This window comes from Oryctolagus cuniculus, chromosome 2 (assembly GCF_964237555.1).
Source record: "Oryctolagus cuniculus chromosome 2, mOryCun1.1, whole genome shotgun sequence".
Taxonomy (NCBI): domain Eukaryota; kingdom Metazoa; phylum Chordata; class Mammalia; order Lagomorpha; family Leporidae; genus Oryctolagus; species Oryctolagus cuniculus.
The window spans coordinates 107,497,126-107,519,501 of record NC_091433.1 but is presented as its reverse complement, the minus strand read 5'-3'; the positions used below and the strand labels follow the sequence as shown (position 1 = coordinate 107,519,501).

At 48.6% G+C, this 22,376-nt stretch overlaps 1 protein-coding gene across 5 annotated transcripts in view; it reads right to left on the bottom strand.

Moving 5' to 3' along the window:
- Positions 1-22,376, bottom strand: part of TBC1D8 (TBC1 domain family member 8) — a 131,041-nt gene that overhangs the window by 63,909 nt on the left and 44,756 nt on the right. For 2 of the 5 annotated variants that reach the window (XM_051835502.2, XM_051835509.2), the window contains exon 2: positions 15,371-15,526. The exons of 1 other annotated variant lie outside the window; for it this stretch is intronic. In XM_051835502.2, the coding sequence (XP_051691462.2) occupies positions 15,371-15,526 (156 nt within the window). Of the gene's footprint in view, positions 1-15,290; positions 15,337-15,370; positions 15,527-22,376 lie in introns of those variants that run through there. 2 more of the 5 variants (XM_051835506.2, XM_070068719.1) reach the window with 2 other exon arrangements.

The window sequence follows — 22,376 nt, the reverse complement described above, 5'->3', positions numbered from 1 at the left end:
GAAGTAATGCTATAACTAGTACTGAAACAGTATTTTTACACTTTGTGTTTCTGTGTGGGTGCAAACTTATGAAATCTTTACTTAATATATACTGAATCGATCTTCTGTATATAAAGATAATTGAAAATGAAAAAAAAAATGATCGACTTTTTTTTTCTATAAGAAAATTCAAGTTAAAGCTACCATGGACTGCTACCCCTTCACTGAAGCGGCAATGGAGAAAAATGCTGATAACACCAAGTTTGGGCCAAGATGTGAAGCAACTAAAACTTTGAAGAACTTTGTACAAACCCTCAGTGAAATTCTTCTGCAGTATCTCAAAGCTCTACATGCCCTGCACCAACAATTCCTCTCCACACATATACACACATGCATATACACACGCCACACACACCACATGCATATACAAACATACACATATACCACATGTGCATATGTACATACATACCACATGCATACACATACTAAATGCATACACATGCCACACATACACACCATACATGTATACACACATATACACACGCCACACACACCACATGCATATACAAGCATACACATATACCACATGTGCATATGTACATACCACATGCATACACATACCAAATGCATACACACGCCACACATACACACCATACACGTATACACACATACATATATACCACATGCGCATACACACACACCACATATACCACATGCATACACACATACCACACATACTACACATGCGTACACTCATACCACACCCACCCCATATACCATACACACATACACACCCCACCCTACACCTAGCCCTGGCCCTTGTGGCCATCTGGGGAGTGAACTGGCAGATGGAAGATCTCTCTCTCTAACCCTTTCAAATACAGACAGATCCTTAAAACACATATAACAAGTTCTCACAACCCAAATGTGCACAGAATGATAAATGACTGGCGGTATATTTATACAGCAGACAACTACAACACAGACAAGTCTCAAAACTCAGGCTATGTGACAGAAACTAAGACATAAGATTATAAGGATGAAAATTATACAAACCAACTAATAAAGCTTAGGGATGCCTACTTGAAGAAGTATGAACTTCAAGGTTAAAGTGAAGGCAGGAGTCAAGGGTAGGCACTGTATGTTGGAATAAGCTTTGCAAGAGACTTTCTGGAATGCTGGTCGCGTGCTGGACCTGGATGGTATTTGAGATAACTGTAAAATAATGCATTAAGCAACACCTCGCATACTTTTATATGAAGATTTAATAAACCTAATTTTTCCAAAAGATTTATTTACTTGAAAGGCAGAGTTAGAAAGGGGCAGAAAGATCTTCACTTCCCAAACAGCCACAACAGCCAGAGCTGGGACAAAGCCAGGGGCATCGCCTGTGTCTCCCACGTGGCTGCAGGGGCCCAAGCACTTGAGTGCCATCTTCCGCTGCTTTCCCAGGCAAGTTAACAGGGAGCTTGATCTGAAGTGGAGCAGCCAGGAGTCGAACCAGCACCCGTATGTGATGCCTGCATCACAGGCAGTGGCTTAACCTGCTGCACCCCAAGGCCGGCAGTAACAATACCGAAGATCATCTCTCCACTCTGATTTGGACACATTTCCAAGAAGTTAGTAGGTGAAAAAGATAAGGCACAGAGCAGAATCTACACGTGACCTTTGGAATGAGAGGTCGGCTGGGGCTATGGACATACAGCATACGTTTAATATCTATGAAGCAAAATAACGAAGGGCTAAGCCGGAAAATAACATTCTGTATGGCAGAGGGAGGCACTCACGCAAGGTGAGGGATGGCTTCTCTCCAAATAGTTTATGGATTTTATAGGTTTGAGTTAGGAATCATGAAAGTGTTATGGTTTTTTTAAGTGTATATTTGAAAAGCAGAGCAACAAACAACAGGAGTCACTGTGCACTTACTCCTCATGTAGGATCTCTGTCCTTAACGTGCTGTACACTGAGGCTTAATGCTATAACGAGTACTCAAACAGTATATTTCACTTTGTGTTTCTATGGGGGTGCAAACGACTGAAATCTTTACTTAATGTACACTAAACTGATCTTCTGTAAAAAAAAAAAAAAAAAAAAAAAAAAAAAGAAAGAAAGAAATTATCAATTCCCAACTTGACTCTCACTGGGATTAAACATGACAATAGGTCTGATCTGATTTCATCATCATTTAAAAAAAAATCATCTATTATTTTTCACTTTATGTTTCTGTGTGGGAGCAAACTGTTGAAATACTTACTTAAGGTATACTAAGCTGATCTTCTGTATATTAAGATAATCGAAAATGAATCTTGATGTGAATGGAAGGGGTGAGGGAGTGGGAAAGGGGAGGGTTGTGGGTGGGAGGGACGGTATGGGGGGGGAAGCCATTGTAACACATGAGTCGTACTTTGGAAATTTATATTCATTAAATAAAAGATAAAAAAAAAAAAAAGCAGAGCAACAGAGATGAGAGAGACAGAGACAGAGACAGAGAGAGAGAGAGAGTTTCTATCTACAGGTTGACTTCCCCCCGCACCTCCAAATACCTGCAAGAGCCTGAGCTGTGTCAGGCTGAAGCCAGGAGCTCCCTCTGGGTCTCCCATGCAAGTGGCAAGGATGCAAGTACATGAGCCATCACCTGCTGCCTCCCAGGGTGCAGTCAGCAGGAGGCTGGTTGGAAGAGGAGACAGGCATCTCAAGCCAAGAGACTGGAACTCCATCCAAGTCTCCCACATGGGTGGCAGAGGCCCAAGTAGCTAGGTCATTTTCTGCTGCTTTCCCAGGTACACTGGCAGGCAACTGGATTGGAAGTGGAGCAGCCAAGGCTCTAACTGGCACTCATACTTGATGCTGGCATCGCAACAGGGGCTTAACCCACTATAGCTCAACACCAATATATCCCAAAATAACTATTTTTTAAACAACTTTTTGACCAGACTCATACATTTATAGTTCAATATATTCTAAGGCCAAATAGAACTATAAAAACAATTTTCGGCCGGCACCGCGGCTCACTAGGCTAATCCTCCGCCTTGCAGCACCGGCACACCGGGTTCTAGTCCCGGTCAGGGCGCCAGATTCTGTCCCGGTTGCCTCCCTTCCAGGCCAGCTCTCTGCTATGGCCCGGGAAGGCAGTGGAGGATGGCCCAAGTGCTTGGGCCCTGCACCCCATGGGAGACCAGGAGAAGCACCTGGCTCCTGTCTTCGGATCAGCGCAGTGCGCCGGCCGCAGTGCGCCGGCCGCAGCGCGCTGGCCGCGGCGGCCATTGGAGGGTGAACCAGCGGCAAAAGGAAGACCTTTCTCTCTCTCACTGTCCACTCTGCCTGTCAAAAAAAAATTCATTTAAGTACTCTTGTTAATAGCAATATTGTTTTACATACACCAGACACAGCTAACTGTGAGACTATTGTCAGGAATGGAGATTTTTAGTATAAGACAGGAAACACAAATCAAAATTCTAACTGTAGCTCTATAGTTAAATTGGTCAAATGTGAATTCATGATTTTCCTTTTTTAAAAAATTAAACTCACTTATGCTCACACTTACTGGAAAACTTGAAGTCTTAGAAGTACTGAGAACCCAGGAACAATGAGCAACCCTATGGCTCAGACTATGGTCTCTAAATACCATCCCCACTCAGAGGAGCCAGGGCCACTTAGAGAAGTGGCAGGAAATACGCAGGAAGAGAATTTAACAACCTGTTGGCTAGAAAATAAAGAAGCACCCCATCTTCGTCTGTTTTGGGTTAGATGTTTATTTAGCTCACGATTTGGGGGCCTTAAGAATCCAAGATCGGGGGTCCTACGTGGAGAGGCCCTCACGCTGCATCATGACCTGGCAGATGGTATCTCACGGTCAGAGCACGCGAGCAAGGCCACCTGGTCAGACAGCGGCCAGGGACGCTCCATTGACAGCACCACCACCACGCCTTCTTGTGACTGATCCAGTCTGCAAAGACCTAACCCAGCCACAAGAGAATGACCTTGTTCTCCCCCAGAGACACTAACCCATTCTTGAGAGGGGACCTCTAGTGAGCTCAAACCCCTCTTACACCTCCCGCTGCCCTAACACCTGTCCGCAGACACGAAGCTTCCACCTGTGTCTTGGGGCACAAACCACATTCAAACGTTGGCACACTCCAAGATTAATAGGGCCAGACCCAAAGGCACATGAGTCACAGGAAGGGGGCTCTGGTGGGCCCAAGATGGGACAGTCCAAATCAAAAAGGCTTCAGTAGGGGCTGGTGCTGTGACATAGTAGGCTAAGTCTCTGGCCGCAGTGCCAGCATCCCATATGGGTGCCAGTTTGTGTCCCCACTGCTCCTCCTCCAATCCAGCTCTCTGCTATGGCCTGGGAAAGCAGTAGAGGATGACTCAAGGGCTTGGGCCCCTGCACCAGCATGGGAGACCTGATAGAATCTCTTGGCTCCTGGCTTTGGACTGGCTCAGCTCCAGCCATTGCAGCCAACTGGGGAGTGAACCAGCAGATGGAAGACCTCGCTCTCCTCTCCCTCTAACTCTCTCAAAGTAATAAATCAATCTTTAAAAAATTGGCATAAAAGAAAGGACAGCAGCTGAACAAAACTCAGTCAATATAAAAAAAAAAAAAACTCTAGCTTACGGTGCTCACACTGTGTAGTTCAATTCTTTCCACTTTTCTGTATCTCTGAAAACTCTGACCATGAGACGTTTGGAGTACGGAGACTTAACTTTAAAATGATATTAAAATGAAAGCAAGGAGAACAAGAGCCAAGAAAACTCAGAAGCTCACTTGTCACCCTTGCAGACGACAAGGCACCAGCTCCTTACACTAAGAACGGACAACTACCGGCACAGAAGCCAGCGTTTTCCTCACCTATGCCCCGTGTGTAATGGCTCAGAATGAACCAACAGCCCCAGCTGAGGAAGCCAAGTCTTCCCTTCCAGAGCTGTAAAAGCACTCACTGAGTTAGCAAATCACCCTTTAGGGAGCTCAACAAAGTAAACTGGGGCAGTGATCGTGGCATAAGGATGCTCTGGGGGATTGCCTGGCAGGAAAAAGAAGGCCACGAACCGTCCTCAAACCCATCAAGTAAGGTTGGCATCACTCGGGGTACGCACCCCTGGAGAGGATGCACTGAACATGTGTAATGGAATTCAAAGACAAGTTTCTTTTGGTGCAAAAAGATTCAAAACCCACAGATAGCTTTTTCATCATATGCACTGTCCATGAACTTTCTAACAGAAGGAAAAGCCCTTCTATGCATGGATTAAGATTTTTTTTTTTTCATGGAACTTACCTTTTCATTCCGTTTTCCCTTTGTGTTCTGAAGCACTGATGTACTCAGTATTCCTCCTTAAAAACAACAAAACCACCACTGGGCTTGAATTGAATGAAGCCCTTGTGAGTAACTTCCAGGCTTCAGGAAATGTGAGGACAGAGCAGGGAGCTGAGCGACACCTAACAGAAGGAAGGGTGCCGGCAGCGGGCGGGACGTCCTACACGTGAACGGGGCCAATTTCTCAACAAATCGGTGACATGTAAAAGAGGCCAAGGGCAGGAGAGAGGCGGGGCAGAAGCTTTCTGGAAGAAGAGACTTGAGAGACACAGCACCAAATGCAGTGTGTGGTTCTTGCTGGATACAGACCAGAACCCTCCCGGGGCTGCACAGGATTCCTGGAGCAAGCAAGAAACTGGGGAATGGACTGAACCTGAGTGACGGCAACACAGCGTGGCCAGCTGTGGTCGTGCAGCCATGGTCCTGCACAAACAGCAATGGCTGCACCTTTCAGAGCTGTTGACAAAAATACACAGAGGGGCTCTCCCTGGATGGTAGGGGGAGGCTTAAGGGAAGAAGAGAGGCAGAGACAAAGGTGGGAAAAGCCTCGATCCCCAACTCATCTGCAGGATTGCATTATGCAATTCTCATGACTCTGGGGTATGTCTGAAAATGCTCATAACCAGATCAACTGTAAACCCCTTCTTAGCAAAACAGAAACAAAATGGGCATCAGTACAGGTAACTCATCCCCACTGATGACCACTGTCAATTCAGACAGGATTACTCCCTACCCCAGACAGTTCAAGACTGGCTTCCAGTGCACACCTAGCTAAGTTGGAGAAACAGCCACCCTGAACTGAGCCCTGTGGGATGTCCCAAAACCTGAAGATGACACCAGCGTGTCCGACTAACAGCCAGAAGGAACACCCATTCATTAGACAATCATTTAATAAATTCATCACAGGGCAGGAGTCTGGTGTGGTGGTGAAGATGTTGCTTTGGATGCCACATCTCGGATCAGAGTGCCCAGGTTCAAGTCCTGGCTCTGCTCAGGATTCCAGCTTCCTGCTAACACACACCCAGGGGGGCAGCGTGTGATGGATCAAGTAGCTGGGCCCCCACCACCAACATGGGAGACCCAGATGGAGTTCCAGGCCCCTGGCTTCAGCCTAGCCCAGCCTTGGCTGTTGCAGCCATTTGGGAAGTGAACCATCAGATCGAAGACTGCTCCATGGCGTCAGTCTACCTTTCAGATAAATAAATCTTGGGGCAAAAAAGCCATGTGGTCAGCACTGTGGTGTAGCAGGTAATACCGCCACCTGCACCACTGGCATCCCACATGGGCGCTGGTTCAAGTCCTGGCTGCTCCACTTCCAATCCAGCTCCCTGCTAATGTTCCTGGAAAAGCACTGGAAGATGACCCAAGTCCTTGGGCACCTGCACCCACACGGGAGACCCAGATAAAAGCTCCTAGCTCCTGCCTCCAGTCCAGCTCCAGCCATTGCGGCCATCTGGAAAGTAAACCAGAAGAGAGAAGATCTCTCTCCCTCTGCCTCTTCTCTGTAACCCCACCTTTCAAATAATCTTTAAAAAAATAAAAAATCGGGGCCGGCGTCGTGGTGCTCTAGGTTAATCCTCCGCCTGCAGCGCCAGCACCCCGGGTTCTAGTCCAGGTTGGGGTGCTGGGTTCTAGTCCCGGTTGCTCTTCTTCCAGTTCAGCTCTCTGCTGTGGCCTGGGAGTACAGTGGAGGATGGCCCAGGTCCTTGGGCCCTACACCCCCATGGGAGACCAAGAGGAAGCACCTGGCTCCTGGCTTTGGATCGGAGCAGCGCTGGCCATAGCGGCCATTTGGGGGGTGAACCAGAGGAAGGAAGACCTTTCTGTCTGTCTCTCTATTTCTCTGTAACTCTACCTGTCCAAAAAAAAAAAAAAAAAAAAAACATCTGCCTCGATTTCTCCTTATCTACAACAAAAGAAAGGAATTCAAGATCTGCTAAGGCCTCCTCCAGAGGTCTGTGAAGTCAATCATACTCCGTGCAGAAGTTATGCAACCTGTAAAAACACTGGAGGAAAGCCTGAGTCTAAGTTTAAATGTATTTTTAGCATCGCTTTTAACCTCAAGATGAACACGGAATAAAAATTAGAAAAGAAACGTTAGCCCCTGCCCCCCTCAGTCATTTCCAAGAGTAGAAAGTTCCAGCCATTTTTGTTCTAAGGAAACTTGGAGCAACCAAAAACCTCAGGCTGTGGACCCAGAAAGGGCTCGATTCCGCTCCTGCTGTGCTGCCCCCAGCAGACTCCCCTCATGCCCCTGCCACGCGTTCCACGCTTGCACAGCAGACCCACCCTGGCACGGAGTGCAGGAAGATGCTGGGCTGAGCCCCTGCGGGAACACTTCCTCCCCTAACAGCAGGCTCTTGCCAGAGACAGGCACACAGAGGTGCAGAACAAAAGAAATCAGAAGGTCAGCCCTGGTCAAGGGCAGGGGCAAGAGACTAAGCCAGAAAGGACGCTCTGAAAGAACACTCCCTCCGAGCCCACGGCTGAGCCGGCCACACGGCACCCCTCAAGCCCTAGGGGGCCCTGGGCCATAGTTTAGACCTGCAGCTGGTAACACGCTGTTGAGAGGAACCAATGAGGGAAGGGTGGGACAGAATTTTAACTGGAAAGCGTAGCTCCAGCAATTCTCATTTTTATTTAAAAAACATTCTTTTATTTTTTAATTAATGTTAACCAGTGCAGTATGATTTATACATTCAAGTCTAAGAACTTCAGGATGCTCTCTCCTACCTTCTACCTTTGCCTTTGTTTTTGATAACATTCTACATTTATGTGACAGTAAAAAAGCTTAATACTTCACCAAATGAGAAGTCTAACAAGGAAAAAAAGCAAAAAGACTCCAGTTTACTGGGAGTATATACTGTGGGGAGCAACCGGACTAGACTGAGTTACTGGAATTAAGACTTATTCTATGCATCTGCTCTCCCACAATATGGCGCTGGGAGAGAAGTAAACAGCTTCTGCACAGCTGCCTCCAGTTCAACCAATAAACTGTAGGACTTGCTCCTGATTGGAGAGCAGCGTACTCGGCGTGTGGGCAGCCGAGTTAGGATTGGCGGAGGAGGACTATAAAGGAGGAGAGAGACGGCATGCACCAGAAACACCTATGGGGAACATCTAAGGGAACCCGTGCAGCCCCCGAGAAAGCCGGCCGGCGGTGTGCCGCTCCCCTGCGGAAGTGGGGAATGCGGCCAGGGGGAACTGCCCTTCCACGGAGGTGGAAGGGATAGTAGCCAACCCGGGAAGAACCAGCAGCAAACCCGGGGAGGGCCGAGCAGACAGAAAGAACAGCGCAGGGTTCAGTGTCGTTCCTCCACGAAGAGGGGGAGCGACATAATGGTGCCGTGACTCAGATATGAAGCCTAGGCAGGGCTTAGTGTCGTTCCTCCATGAAGAGGGGGAGCGACAATATACAACAGCTATAAATAATTGAATGAAAAGAACTATTTCAGCTGTATACAGTTTTTTGTCAATTAGTCATTTATAATCTCTTATTGAAATAGAACCAATGGCAATGTAATATCTAAAAAAACACATTTTGATGAGCAAAACTATCACAGCTGCCTTCAATGATATTTGAAATTTCAGAAGCTTTTTCAATTTCCAAATCTAAACTATTAACTGAGGTTTTTCAAACTATAATCACATCTTGGCACTCACAAGGACTGGTTCCAAGAAACCACTCCCTCCATCCTCATGATACCAAAATTCTAGGGACACTCAAGTCGTTTATATAAAAATCATGTTATTTGCATATAAGTGTAATATTTGCATATATTTGTGTGATGTTTGCATATACCTAGGCACATCCTTCCATACACTTTTTAATACTTATTTACTTGAAAGGCAGAGTTACGGGGTGGGGGGCATAGAGAGAGAGAGAGAGAGAGACAAAGAGAAAAAATAAATCTTCCATCCACTGACTCATTCCCCAAATGGCTTCGACAGCCAGGACTGAGCCAGGATCAAGCCAGGAGCTTCTTCTAGGTCTCCCACATGGGTGCAAGTGTACCTGGGAGAGCAGTGGAAGATGGTCCAAGTGCTTGGGTCTCTGCCACTCACGTGGGAGACCCAGATGGAGCTCCAGGCTCCTGGTTTCATCCTAGCCCACCCCAGGCATTGTAGCTACTTGTGGAGTGAACCAGCAGATGAAAGATCTATGTCTGTCTCTCCTTCTCCCTGTATCTCTACCTTTCAAATAAATCTTTAATTAAAAAAAAAGCAGCAGCCAACACACCCTACATTAGGGTACTAGGGTACCTAGGATTGAGTCCTGGCTCCAGCTCACAATTCCAGCTTTCTGTTTATGCAGATTCCAGAACACAGTGGCATCCAGCTCAAGTCATCAGTTCCTGCCACCCATGCGGGAGACCTGGATTGAGTGCTTGGCTCTCCCAGCTTTGGCTCAGCACTACCCAGCCAAAGCCCTAGCAGGCATTTGGGGAAGGAAACCAGCAGTTGCTAGGATGTTTCTTTCTCTCTCTCCCCCCACTCCCTTCCTCCCCACCCCACAAGTAAGGTTTTAATTTTTTAAAAGTCCTCTTTCAGTAACCAGAAGACACAGTGCACCCTCAGGACTCCACTGATGTACAGTAAAAGGACTACCACATAAGCAAACTACTACATAAGCAATTCAACACTTGGATGTAGGCAGATAATGCCAAGCCCTGTAGTGCTTGCCTGGGTTTATCCTGCTTCCCGGAAACTGGGCAAGGACAGCAACTCCCTCAGTGCTCACAGCTATGGTCCAGAAGATGACGTGTGTGTCAAGAACACAGTGACAGCTCTGAGCGTCCCCTACCCACAGGAATAGGAGACAGCGCCATCTCCTACAGGAACGCCCACAGCTAATGCACTGACCAGCACGGCCTGCACCTCGAGTGCTGTGACTGGGACCATCAGACAGAGAAAAAGGGCAGCAACGTGTCCACGTTCCCGCCAGGACCCCCAACAACTCTCCACAACTTGGGCACCAACTCAGCCTGGCCACTGGCAAGCTGGGGTCCAGGCCCCCCACCCCTGACCTCTCCTATTGCTGCCACCTTCTTTCTTCCCCTCTTCTCCTGACCTCGCTGGAGGTGTGCTTCTGGGATTCTAACCACCCCCTCCCCCACTTTAAGATTTACTTGGAAGCCAGAGTTAGAGAGAGAGTACAAGAGAGACAGAGAGGCAGACAGAGATCTTCCATCTGCTGGTTCACTCCCCTCGTGGCCTCGCAGCCAGGGCTGAACCAGTCTAAAGCCAGAAACTTCTTCTGAGCCTCCTTCATGGGTGCAGGGGCCCAAGAACACGGCCCATCTTCTGCTGCTTTCCCAGGCACGTTAGCAGGGAACTGCAGCAGCTGGGACTCGAACTGGTGCCTGTACGGGATGTCAGCGCTGCAGGTGGCGGCTTTACCCGCTGCACCACAGCACTGGCCCCCTGCACTCCTGCTTTGACTCACCACGTCCTTCCATGTCCTCATGCTGCAGTCACTGGACACCCGATTCCAACACAAACACAGACAAACAGAACACCATTCAGTCTCCAAAAAGGAAGGGAATCCTGACACACGCTGCGACACGGAGGGGCTCTGAAGCCTGCGCTAAGTGCAAGACGCCAGTGACTCCAGGACAAACACTATGCAGCTCCACCAACAGGAGGCACTCAGCGTGGGACAGATGGCAGGACGGCGCTCACCGGGGGCCGGAATAGGAAAGAAAACCGCTCCAGGGATGGATGTGGCGACGGTCGTGTAACAGTGTCCGTGTGCACGCTGGAAGTGACGGAGAGGGGCTGGCGCTGCAGCACAGCGGGTGACGGCTGCCCTTTGCAATGCCTGTGCCCCACAACGGAGTGCCAACTCAAGTTCTGGCTACCCCGCTTCTGAGCCAGTTTCCTGCTATCATGTGCCCGGGAAGGCAGCAGATGACCCAAGGAGATGGGTCCCTATCACCCATGTGGCAGGATCCAGATGGCGCTCCTGGCATCAGCCTGGCCCAGGCCCAGCTCTCCCGCCATTTGTGGGGGAAGGGGGGGTGAACCAGCAGATGCAAGATCTCTTTCCGTATCTCCTCCCCTCCCTCATTACTCCACCTTTCAAGACACAGATCTTCTATTTAAAAAAAAAATGGTCAGGATGGTAGAAGTCGTATTATATACATTTTATCAGAACAAAAAAAATTGTAAAGATAGAAAACAGATTCCCATCTTGCGAATTCTACAACCGTTCAAAGCAGGCCAATGCCTGGTCCGAGAATATCCCTGGCCTGGCCTATCACAAAGGGGCCAGGCAGTCTCATTTGTAATTCACACGCAACCCTGTGCCTCCCCTGCCCTGCCACAGCCTCAAGCACTCGTCACCATCTCCTCCACGACCTTCTACCTAGTCACCCACTCATGACCCACAGAGTGCTGAGCGCGTGTCACCGGAGGATCTGTGGCGAGCAAGACTCTTAGGAAATGTTTATTTTCACGGGGGTGGAGGTAGGGTAGGGAGGGACAGCCACAAATCAAGTTAAAGGACAGCACTGATGGGTCACACCCACTCCAGTCCATCCACGGAAGCCACTCCTCGTACAGACTCGGGACTCCTCGGTCCACGTCAAGTTCGAGAGAACAATTTGCCCCATCTGCCAAGCATGGTCCCCACCACGGATCTCTTATGGCACAGATAACACGGTCGACTAGTGAAATTATCTACCTACCTCTTCTGCCTCTGCCTTTTAAGAGGGGGAACCTGTATTCTGCAAGGCTCTCCCAGGCCTCCCCACCCTGGCAGGCAGGCAGTCAACAATGTCAAGTGCACACACCGATCACACTCATAGGCGGCTCTTCCTGTCCCTACCCCAGTGCCGGGGCCACCCCAGGTCCTTCCTACTGTTCTTATTTGTGCTTTATCTCAGACTTGAAACTCCGGGCAGGGAACCTTTTCTCAATGCTCAAGACATAAATAAAATGTCAACTATGGTGAGCCCTTAACACAGTGCATGACGCCCAAGGAACTCCCAGAAGCCACTCATTATCTAAATCCGTATCATGGGCCCAAGACATAATAAACACACTCACAATTCTTTCTTCCTTGACCCAAGAAAAGCACATTGAGAAGTGTCATTTCCTACTCCAGGGGCTTTGTGTGGACAAGTTGACAGCAGAGGGTGGAGGACATACAGATCTGGCCTGTTGTCAGGCCCACAGCAAAAACCTGGCTGAGTGAAACTAAAAGCAGTTGATCTTGGCTCCACAGAAAGACAGGGCCCGAGACATTAACCCTGCTGGGTGTACTACACTGCTGGCTGCTGTCGGCAGGGAGCCAGGGAAGCTGCTCCGAACTCTACGGCAGGCAACCCTGATGTACGAGTACATAAACGGCATAAACACGCACCACGTCCATGCTCTTCAGGGTCTGCCCTGTCTCCTCGCCCCCTTCCCACCTGTGTGTTGCAAAATCGAGTGGAAGCTGGGGTCCCGGCTTCCTGGCTGGGGGTCACGACGCCCAAGCACGAGACAGAGATGCAGACACAGCACGGCAAACACTTGCCAGCAGAAGAGAACAGAGAAGAGGAGGTTCCCAGAGGCACAAGAAAGTGGAACACTCCAGGAACAAGAACAGAGTGTGACTTAAACAAAGCAAGGGTTCACAAATGAGACGGAATGGGAGACTGGAGGCCTAGGATGTAGTGGGCATCATAAAAGGACAGAACTGGTAAACAAAGGAGAAGCCTACTGAAAACAACCATGAAATGGGAAGAAAGCCTTCTGAACAGAACAGAGTACAACCGAAAAGGCAGGCAGTGAGCACCTGCGCCTCTCCTGGTTCTCGGGGGTGTTGAGTTCGGGAGTCATTCTTTGCTCTAATAAACTGCTAAATTAAAGAAAAGCAAGCAAATAGAAATGAAGCAGCTCATCCAACATAAAGTGTTCTTCGAGTAGAGAATTCAATAAATGGCATGGTAAAGTGCATTTAAAAATACAATACAAATACGAAATAAAATCTCCTGCAATGGGGAAAGAAATCCATCTACAAACTGCAAGAATGCATCACGTTCCAGAAAACTTTAACACATTGTGCCCACAGCTGTTAAAAAATCTACCCAATGTATTAATCTTCAGTGATAGACCTACATGCACAAAAAGTACATCATCTACAAGGAAAGAAATAAAACAAGAAAATTGGAGCAGCCCGAGACCCCTCTATTGTCTGTCAAACACAGAAGGCCCTGAAGCAATGACCAGTGCTCTGGGTTGTGGCCCCGACTATCATACCCAGCTAAAGTACCACAAATCCGAAAGCGAGGGGTAGGGCCAGTGTTGAGGTCCAGCAGGTTAAGCCACCACTTGCAATGCAGGCATCCCATATCAGAATGCTGGTTCAGGTCCCAGCTGCCCTGCTTCCAACCCAGCTCCTTGCTAGTGTGCCTGGGAAAGGGGCAGAGATGGCTCAAATACTAAGGCCCCTGTCACCCACGTTAGAGCATGATGGAGTTCTGGGATCCTGCCCTGGCTTTGGTGGCCATTTGCGGAGTGAACCAGGAGAAAGATGATTCTCTCTCTCAAATAAATAAATCTTCAAAGGTGTGGGGGGAGCAGACACTTCCAAATGTGAAAAGATTCAAAGCACAGAACATGCATGAGACATTACTGGGGGAGGTGGGAGAGACAAGAATCTACCCAACGAGGTGAACCAAAAAAAAAATAAAAGATTCTGGACTTGGAAGCCCATACTCGAGTAGAGGCATTATATCAACTTAGAGAACAGACTCAAACAATGGCAGAGGCCTGGTGGCAGGCCCACGTGGGAATCAGAAGGTAGAACAGCAAAGCTTCGTGACCCGAGAGATTAGGGAAGCAGAGGAGAGAATAATGCTGGCACCGGGTCCAGTAGGGTGGAGAGTCCCTCAGCATTGTCAAGACTGAAACATTGTTTTTTTCTTCAAAAGCCACAATCTTAACCTTAGACTGCTTTCCGAAATCTCTTCCCTTATCCTCACATGACCCTTCCAGAAAATTACCTCTGCTGCTACAGAAACCCTTATTTGAAGTTTAACATTTGTGTTGTTTGTTTCACTTCTGTATCTGCCCTCTTACTGAGATTTAACTGCATGCTTCGATTACAAAATAGCATTACAGGACAGCTGCGTTTTGTTAAAATGACTTCTGTTCATCTTTGTAGCCCTGCTGGTCCCTGACTAAACCCTTGGCACGTCTTTTGGGCGATGCTTCCTCCCGTAACAGGAGGTCATTTCGGGGGGGCTCGGATTTGGGCTGGGATTTTCTCCTTTGTACTTTTCAAGGGTAACCAACTTCTGAATGTTCAAAGTCCGTGAATTTTCTTCGTATTTTGTGTTTTTCCATGGTGGGGAGGATCCAGTGATGATGGAGGACACGTGGTGATGAGCAAAGTGTATGATAGCTAAAAAATACAGTGTTAGAAAAACCCGCAATAAAAAGCCCCTAGGTGTATATGTAGGCAGAAGATTAATTCTGGGTAAAGGATTATACAGATGATTTTCTTTAAAAAAAAAAAAAAAAAAACTCATTGTGATTTTTACTTCTAGTAAAAGAGGTTTCTCATGGGGTGAGGATTCCCAGCCCCAGAGGAGCTGGAGGGGGAGGCGGAGGGACAGAACCTCACCAGGAGGACTCCCGTGCAGTCCGAAGGATCCAAGCTTTCAGCACTAACAGGGACCGAGTTGGACACCACCCTCGGCCTTTGCCCCACACTGCCACAACACGTGTGCACAGCCAGGAGCACACTGGTTAACTCAGAAACGAGACTGCGAGGAAAACAGCTCAGTGCACACCTGACACCCGGGTAGACGCCACTCAGAAGCCTGGCATGCCCACGCTGTGCGGCCCCAGCTGACAGCCCCGGTGTGCTTTTGGTGGTTATGAACGAGACGGAGGGACAGAGGGACAGAGAGACAGACCAGGGGAGGGGGGGCGGGGAGGGAGAGAAGGAGGGAGGGAGCCGATGGAGAACTCCGGAAGCTGCCGAGGGTCTCCAGGGGTTACCTTCAAGCTCCGCCGACATGCAGGCGCTCAACATGCGTACACCTTAGGGTCTGCAATATTCCATCTGGAACAAAACTCACCAGCGGCTATGGCCCAGTAAACGTCCGATCCGTTCAGTAACTCACCACATGCTATGGGGGAATAAACCTGGGAGCCGGGAACTTGAAGTAGAATTCGAAACGGAGCGACCCGCGCGTTGGAATCCAGGACCGCATCCAGAGCGCCTACCAGGCGACCTTGGAGAGAGACGAGAGGAGCAGTTGTGAGAACGGGGGCTTCCCGGCATGTGCTGTCCTGCCTGCTGCGACAGCCCACGGCCAGGACGGCACGGTTCAGACACGCTTCTTCCACTCGCCACCCAAAGCGCGAGCTCGAGGAGGCCAAGGGCTCCGGCTGCCTCACCCTCGCGTCCCCAGCACCTGGATGAGAGCCTGGCGTTTGGCACCCAGCACCACAGTCTGCTGAGTCAGTAACTCTGTACACCAAGGAGGGGGTGGGGTACTGGCCCAGGGACCTCCCCTAGGAAAGCCACCACAACCTACAACCCAGCAAACGAACACGAACAGGGGTTCTGGAGTGGCACTGCCCTGTCCGAACCCCGGCTCCGCCACCCTGAGCTGTGCGACAGGCCAGCCAATCACCTTCTCCACACTTGAGCATCCCCATTCATAAGTCCAAGTAGTCACAGGAGATTAGCGTAGGGTCACTAGAATTCCAAGAGTTAAGGTACCCGGCATTCAAAGTGGCCAGGCTACTGCCCAACCCATGACAGGCACCACGTAAGCGTTGTTGGCTAGAATTTTACCATCATGCACCTCATGACAAATATGGTGGAAAAAACCCCTGCTACTCCCTAAGGGTTCTTTTAAGAGGGAAAAAAAAAAAAAAAATCCAAATCCTTCACTCCTGCTCAGACACATGGATGCCTAAGGCAATGAAAGGCTGGCATCCTGCTGGGATGGGTGGCATCACTAATGGACCAGAGGCCAAAGCAAAGCCATCCGCTCCTCCCCAGTTCTGTGTTGCCTGGAAATGCAGAGGGTTCTGAGCACGAATCCCTCTCACCCCACCTGACACGGAACCGGGACACTACCCTGAGCAAGTCAAGTGCATTTTGCTACTAAAAAAAAAAAAAAAAAAAAAAAAACCAACAACAACTCAAACGTGAAATTGAATCATTAGAAAGTTACTGACTTAACAACCCACCATCCCTAGGACATTGGAGCGTGTATTTTATAAAGACAAGGACATCCTCAGAGAGATCCACGAGACAACCAACACACTTAGAAAACTAACCCTGACACATTGCTGCCCTGGACTAGCAGATCCCATTCAAACGTTGGCAGACGTCCCTGTAGATCCTGGTAAACTCATCAAGCCGAAGACACCTGCCCGCTGAGCAGCCAGCACACTGGGAGGGGAGGAGTGTGTGTGGGGTGTGTGTGTGTGGGGGGGGGGATGTGTGTGGGAGGTATGGGGAGGGGTATGGGGGGTGTCCATCCACGCCCTCCTGATTGCAGGGCCGGCCAGGAGCTGCACTCCCTACTACTGCTCGGCCCCAGGAAAGACCTGAATTCAAAATTCACAGTGTGGTTTCTACTGAACACTTACCATGTTGCGCCACTGCAGAGTGGAAAAATCACTCATTCTAACCCCGCCATGCCTGGGACTGTCTGTAATGTCCTCTTGCCCTCTTGCTGTAATGCAGCCAGCCCAGACTCAGACTGTGCACTTAGGTGTCCCATCTCTCTGGGCCGAGTCGGCAGAACAATGTCTTGGTCTTTATGACCTCGACACTTCAAGGTTACAGGCTGGTTTTTTCTGAAGCATGGCCCACAGTTCGGGTCTGTCTGAGGTTTTGTCAAGGTAAAATTCAGGTTGCAAATCTTTGGCAACAATGCAGTTATGTTCTGTCGTTTTCCTCACAGCCTAAAAAGTAGCAGCAAATTTCTCAAGTTGTCCCATCCCTGGTCAAGTTCATTCGGAGCTTCCTCCAGGTCTCCCATGTGGGTTCAGGGGGCCAAGAACTTGGGCCATCTTCTACTGCTTTCCCAGACCAGAGCAGAGAGCTGGATTGGAAGTGGAGCAGCCGTGACTTGAACCAGTGCCCATATGGGATGCCGGCACTGCAGGCGGCGGCTTTATCCACTATGCCACAGCGCTGGCCCCATTTTTTTTTTTTTTTTTGTAAGATTTATTTGAAAGTCAGAGTGACACAGAGAAGGAGAGGCAGAGAGAGAGAGAAAGAGAGAGAGAGAGAAGAACCAGTATACTCTTAAACCACATGTCCCATTCCTCAAATATTCCATTTTCCATGTCTTTATATCAGTATGGTCTCATGTTTTTCTACTCTACCCAATGAATTACTATCATTATTTTTAATGCTCAAATTGTGTCAAGTCTGGCCAGCAATGGTTTCTCCGCCCTTTGGACGTGGTCCCATTGATTCTGTTTACCTTCCGGCATCATAAAATACTCCCACTTCATCTTGAACTCTCCCTGTGCCAGCCCTAGGGTCAGCTGTTTCTCCAGGGAGTTCTGGTTCCGTTGGTAAGGAATGGTATTTAGAAGCCAATGTGCTCAGTGTGAATGTGTGGACCCTCAACGGACAGAGCTAGGGGACATATGTCTATGTCTATATGAGGGTACTTCAAAAAAAAAATCATGGAAAACACAATAAAAAACTACTTCAGTGCAAAGAAAACTGGAAACTTCTACAGTTTTTTCATAGTACAGGTTTTCCATGAACTTCTTAGACACCTCTTATACATATATACACGCATTTCTATACACACATGCCTACAGAAGTGTTCACACATGTGCCTGTATCTGTATTTTTATATGTATCCATACATAGAGACCGAATTCACACTGAAATCTCCAAGCACAATCTAAACCATGGTGGTGGTGTTCTTTCCGATTTCCTTCTATATTTGCAACTTTATTCTCCAGTACCGAGAAACCTGGCCTCCATTAATATTATTCTCATTACTTGTTGGATCAATCCTCCTGTTGCCGCCAATATTGTCCTCCCCAGCAAATGTCTAGTACCCCACCTCCCACCCCCGCTGCCACTGCCCAGGCTCCAACTCCCCACACACCTCACCCCTACAGTCTCCTGGATCTGCCACCACTTAATGGCCCTAGGGAAAGGAAGCAAGGGTGCATGGGTATTTACAGCCATCATTCCTTAAGTCGCTCAGAGTTCTTGCCCTTTGGTTTGCTCCCGAGTTCCAGGTGATTGAGAACCTTGGCTAAATGGGGCTGCCACTTTAACACAGGATCTGAGCCGCAGCTTAGGGGAGATTAGGGGGACAGGATTTAAGTTCTATCTGCCTAGGACTGATAAAAACAACATGCTGCCTATTAGAAAGGGGCCAACAACCCCTACTGAGCCCACAGCCACGTACACTGGGGACTTTCCACCACAATGAGAGCTGCTGGGGAACCCACGTGTGTTTTGGTAAAGAGAAAAACCTAAGAGACCTTAGACACAATCCAGGGGAGGAAGTAAGGAGCGTGTGCAGTAGCTCAGAGCACCCAAGACAGAAGTGGTGACTTTTTACCGCGAGGAGTGGTGGCCTTTCTTCTTCCCCAAAGGGTTCCTGCAAAGGTCAGGATGTCTAACAGCAATAGGGCAAACCCCGGGTAGCAACCCAGTAGTCTCCGGGAACCACCAGCTGCAATCCCAACACATTGAGAGCTTGCAGGTCATCCCGCCCACGGTTACGCCAAGAGAAAGCCCAGCAAACTGAAAAATCCAGAGCTCTTCTTGGACACAGAGAACTGGGAGCACAGATCAAGCCACAACCCTGACATCTGGAGCATGCAGGGAGAATCCACAAAGTCAATGTGGCGTTCTGCTTTCCTGGTGCAGACACCACTCAGGCCTTCGACTTCAGGGACACTTAGTGGTGGTTCTGACCAATTTCTGGGGGTGGCGGAGGGAGAGACACTCCTCACTGTCAAGGTCTTAAGGGGACCCTAAACTTGAATAGGTCTTTAGTATTTTTATTAAAGACTTTCACTTGAGAGACAGAGAGACAGAGACAGACCTTACATCTGCTAGTTTACTCCCCAAATGGCCAGGGCTGGGCCAAGCCAAACTCCATCCGTGTCTCTCACGTGGCTGCAGGGCTAACATCTGCTGTTTTTCCCTGGGTGCATCAGCAGGGAGCTGGATCTGAAGCAGAGCAGCCAGGACTCGAACCGGCATCCACATGAGGTGCTAGTGTCAGACAGTGGCTTAACCTTGTTTAACCCACTGCACCCCAACGCCAGCCTCTTCAATAGGCTTTAACACCAGGAACCTCACCAGGTTCTATGAAGAGCACGTGGAGACCCTCTCACAGCTCTCCTAGAGAGAAGTCATCATTGTGCAGTGAGAACATCCTCCATGAGGAGGGCCAGCTCTCCAGGGAAGAACTTACCAGAACTTTACCCCAGCTAGGGAAGGGCATTTCTCACTTATCCAAGGGCATGAGGGACACACTTGCCAAAGACCACTCAAGGCAACGTTACTGATGGGATGACGCAATCCCTGCTCTACCCAACACCTGGCCACCACACCAGCAGGCTACGATGACAGTGGCTGACATCTCAGAGTGCCGCACGATGACCGGAGGAGTCCTCCCTGAAGTAGTCCAGTGACATGAGCGCATAGAGATGTGGAGACACCCAAGTAAACTGAACCACTGGTACCTACAGCCCAAGACATGGCCAGCATACAAAACTCACAGTAAAAAGACTACTTCCTTAGTTCCTAGAGTGCACTATGTAATTGTCCTCGGCGTCTGTAGGGGGTTGTTCCAGGATTCCCGCCCAGATACCAAGAATCCCTAGTTGTCCAGGTCCCTTAAACTAGACAGCATAGCATTTGCATACAACCTACACATAGCCACTCCACACGCTTACGATCAACTCTGGATGATTTGCGATACCTAACTCAATGGAAAGGCTGTGAAAATCACTGCTGTGTCATGTGCGCTAGGGAATAATGACAAGCAAAGAATGTTAAGTTTTCAGTAGAGATGATGCCAATTCTTTACGCCAAGGAGTACTTTAAGATTTATTTTATTTATTTGAAAAAGTTACAGAGAGGGAGGAATGGAAGGGGGGGGAGAGGGAGAGGAAGAAGCAGAGGGAGAGAGAGAGACAGATAGACTGAGACCAACTTCCATCCACTGGTTCACTCTCCAAATGGCCAGAGGGACCGGAGCAGAGCCAATCTGAAGCCAGGAGCCAGGAGCTTCCTTCAGGTTTCCCATGTGGGTGCAGGGGCCCAAGGACCTGGGTCATCCTCTGCTGCTTTCCCAGGCACACCAGCAGGGAGCTGGACATGAAGTGGAGCAGCCAGGACTCGAACTGGTGCCCTTATGGGATTTTGGCGCGCTGAAGGCCAGGGCTTTAACCTGCTGTGCCATAGCATTGATCCCCAGGAGTACTTTCAATTCAAGACTGGTTGCACTCACGGATACAGAACTCAGATATGGTGTTGGTGTGCGTGGTGGGTAAAGCTGCCACCTGCAGCACTGGCATCCCATATGGGCGATGGTTCAAGTCCCAGCGGCTCCACTTCTGATCCAGCTAAGGCCTGGGAAAGCAGTGAAGGATGATGGCTCAAGTGCTTGAGCCCCTCCACCCATGTGGGAGACCAACAAGAAGCTCCCAGCTTCGGATCCACACTTATCCATGGCTGCCATCTGGGGGAGTGAACCAGCAGATGGAAGATCTCTCTGCTACTCTGTCTTTCTAATAAATAATTTTTTTTTTAAAAAAAAGGTATGGAGTGTCATCCATATTATGTCTGCCTTCCAGCAACAAAATCACAAATGCATGTTAACAGGCAAGAGAAGCACAGCTTGAAAAGAGAATGCCTGGATGAGATCTGAGACTTACACATGATGCGGATCTTGGAATTACCAGACAGGAAACTTCAAATAACTGATTAGATTAAGGGCTCTCATGAAAAAGGTAGACAATCTGCATGGACAGATGAGGAATATGGCAGAGATGGAAACTCTAAAGCAGAATGAAGAAGTGCTAGAAAAAAAATTTTAAATGCTTTTGATGGTGGGCTCACAAGAATGGAACCACCAAGAAAAAAAAAATCAGTAAGCCTGAGGCTATGTCGATGGAAATATCCCAAACTAGAAAGCAAACAGATCGAACACTCGACGATCGTGGAACAATACCAAGAGGTATGAAGGTTAGATACCCGGGACAGCAGACGGCCAGAAGTTATCTGAAGTAGTAATGGCCAAAAATTTTCCAAATCAAGACAGACACCAAACCATTTAGTTCCAGGGAAGCACAGAGAACAGCAAGTGAGATAAATATAACAAATTAGATAATAAAAAGACACCTAAAACCTTGGTGATATCCTAGTCAAGTGGCAGAAACCAAAGACAGAAAAAAATCATGAAGGAAGCTGGTGGGGGTAGAGAGGGAGACGAGACCAGCACAAGAGGCGCAACATAGATTATAGAGCATTTCTCACTGGAAATCAGGCAAACGCGAGTAGTGTGAAATATTTAAGGTGTTGAAAGACAAACAGCAAACTAGAATTCTCCATCTGGTGAAACTGTCCTTCAAAATCAGAGAAACACTTTCTTGAACAAAAACCAAGGAAACTCATTTCCAACTGAGAAAGTGTTATAGTTCAGCATCCCGGATCCACAGACAGGAAGCGTGTCAGAGAAGGAATACATGAAGCTAAATTGAAATATCTCCCTTCGGGTTGAGCGTGGCGGCACAGCTGAAGCCACAACTTAGAATGCCTGCATCCATCCGTAAACGCTGGTTCACGGCACAATTCCTCTGCTTCCAATCCAACTCGCTAGTAATGCACCTAGGAAGGTAGCAGATGAGGGTCCAAGCACTCGGGTTCTTGCAACTCAAGTTGGAGACCCAGATGGAGTTCTTTCCTGGCTCCTGGCTTCCACCTGGCCCAGCACAAGCTGTTGCAGCCACTTGGGGGTGAACCAACAGATGCAAGGTCTCCCCGTCTCTCCCTCTATCACTCTGCCTTTCAAAGCAATCTATTTTTAAAAAGTTACAAACTTCTTATTAAACATATTTAAGAGA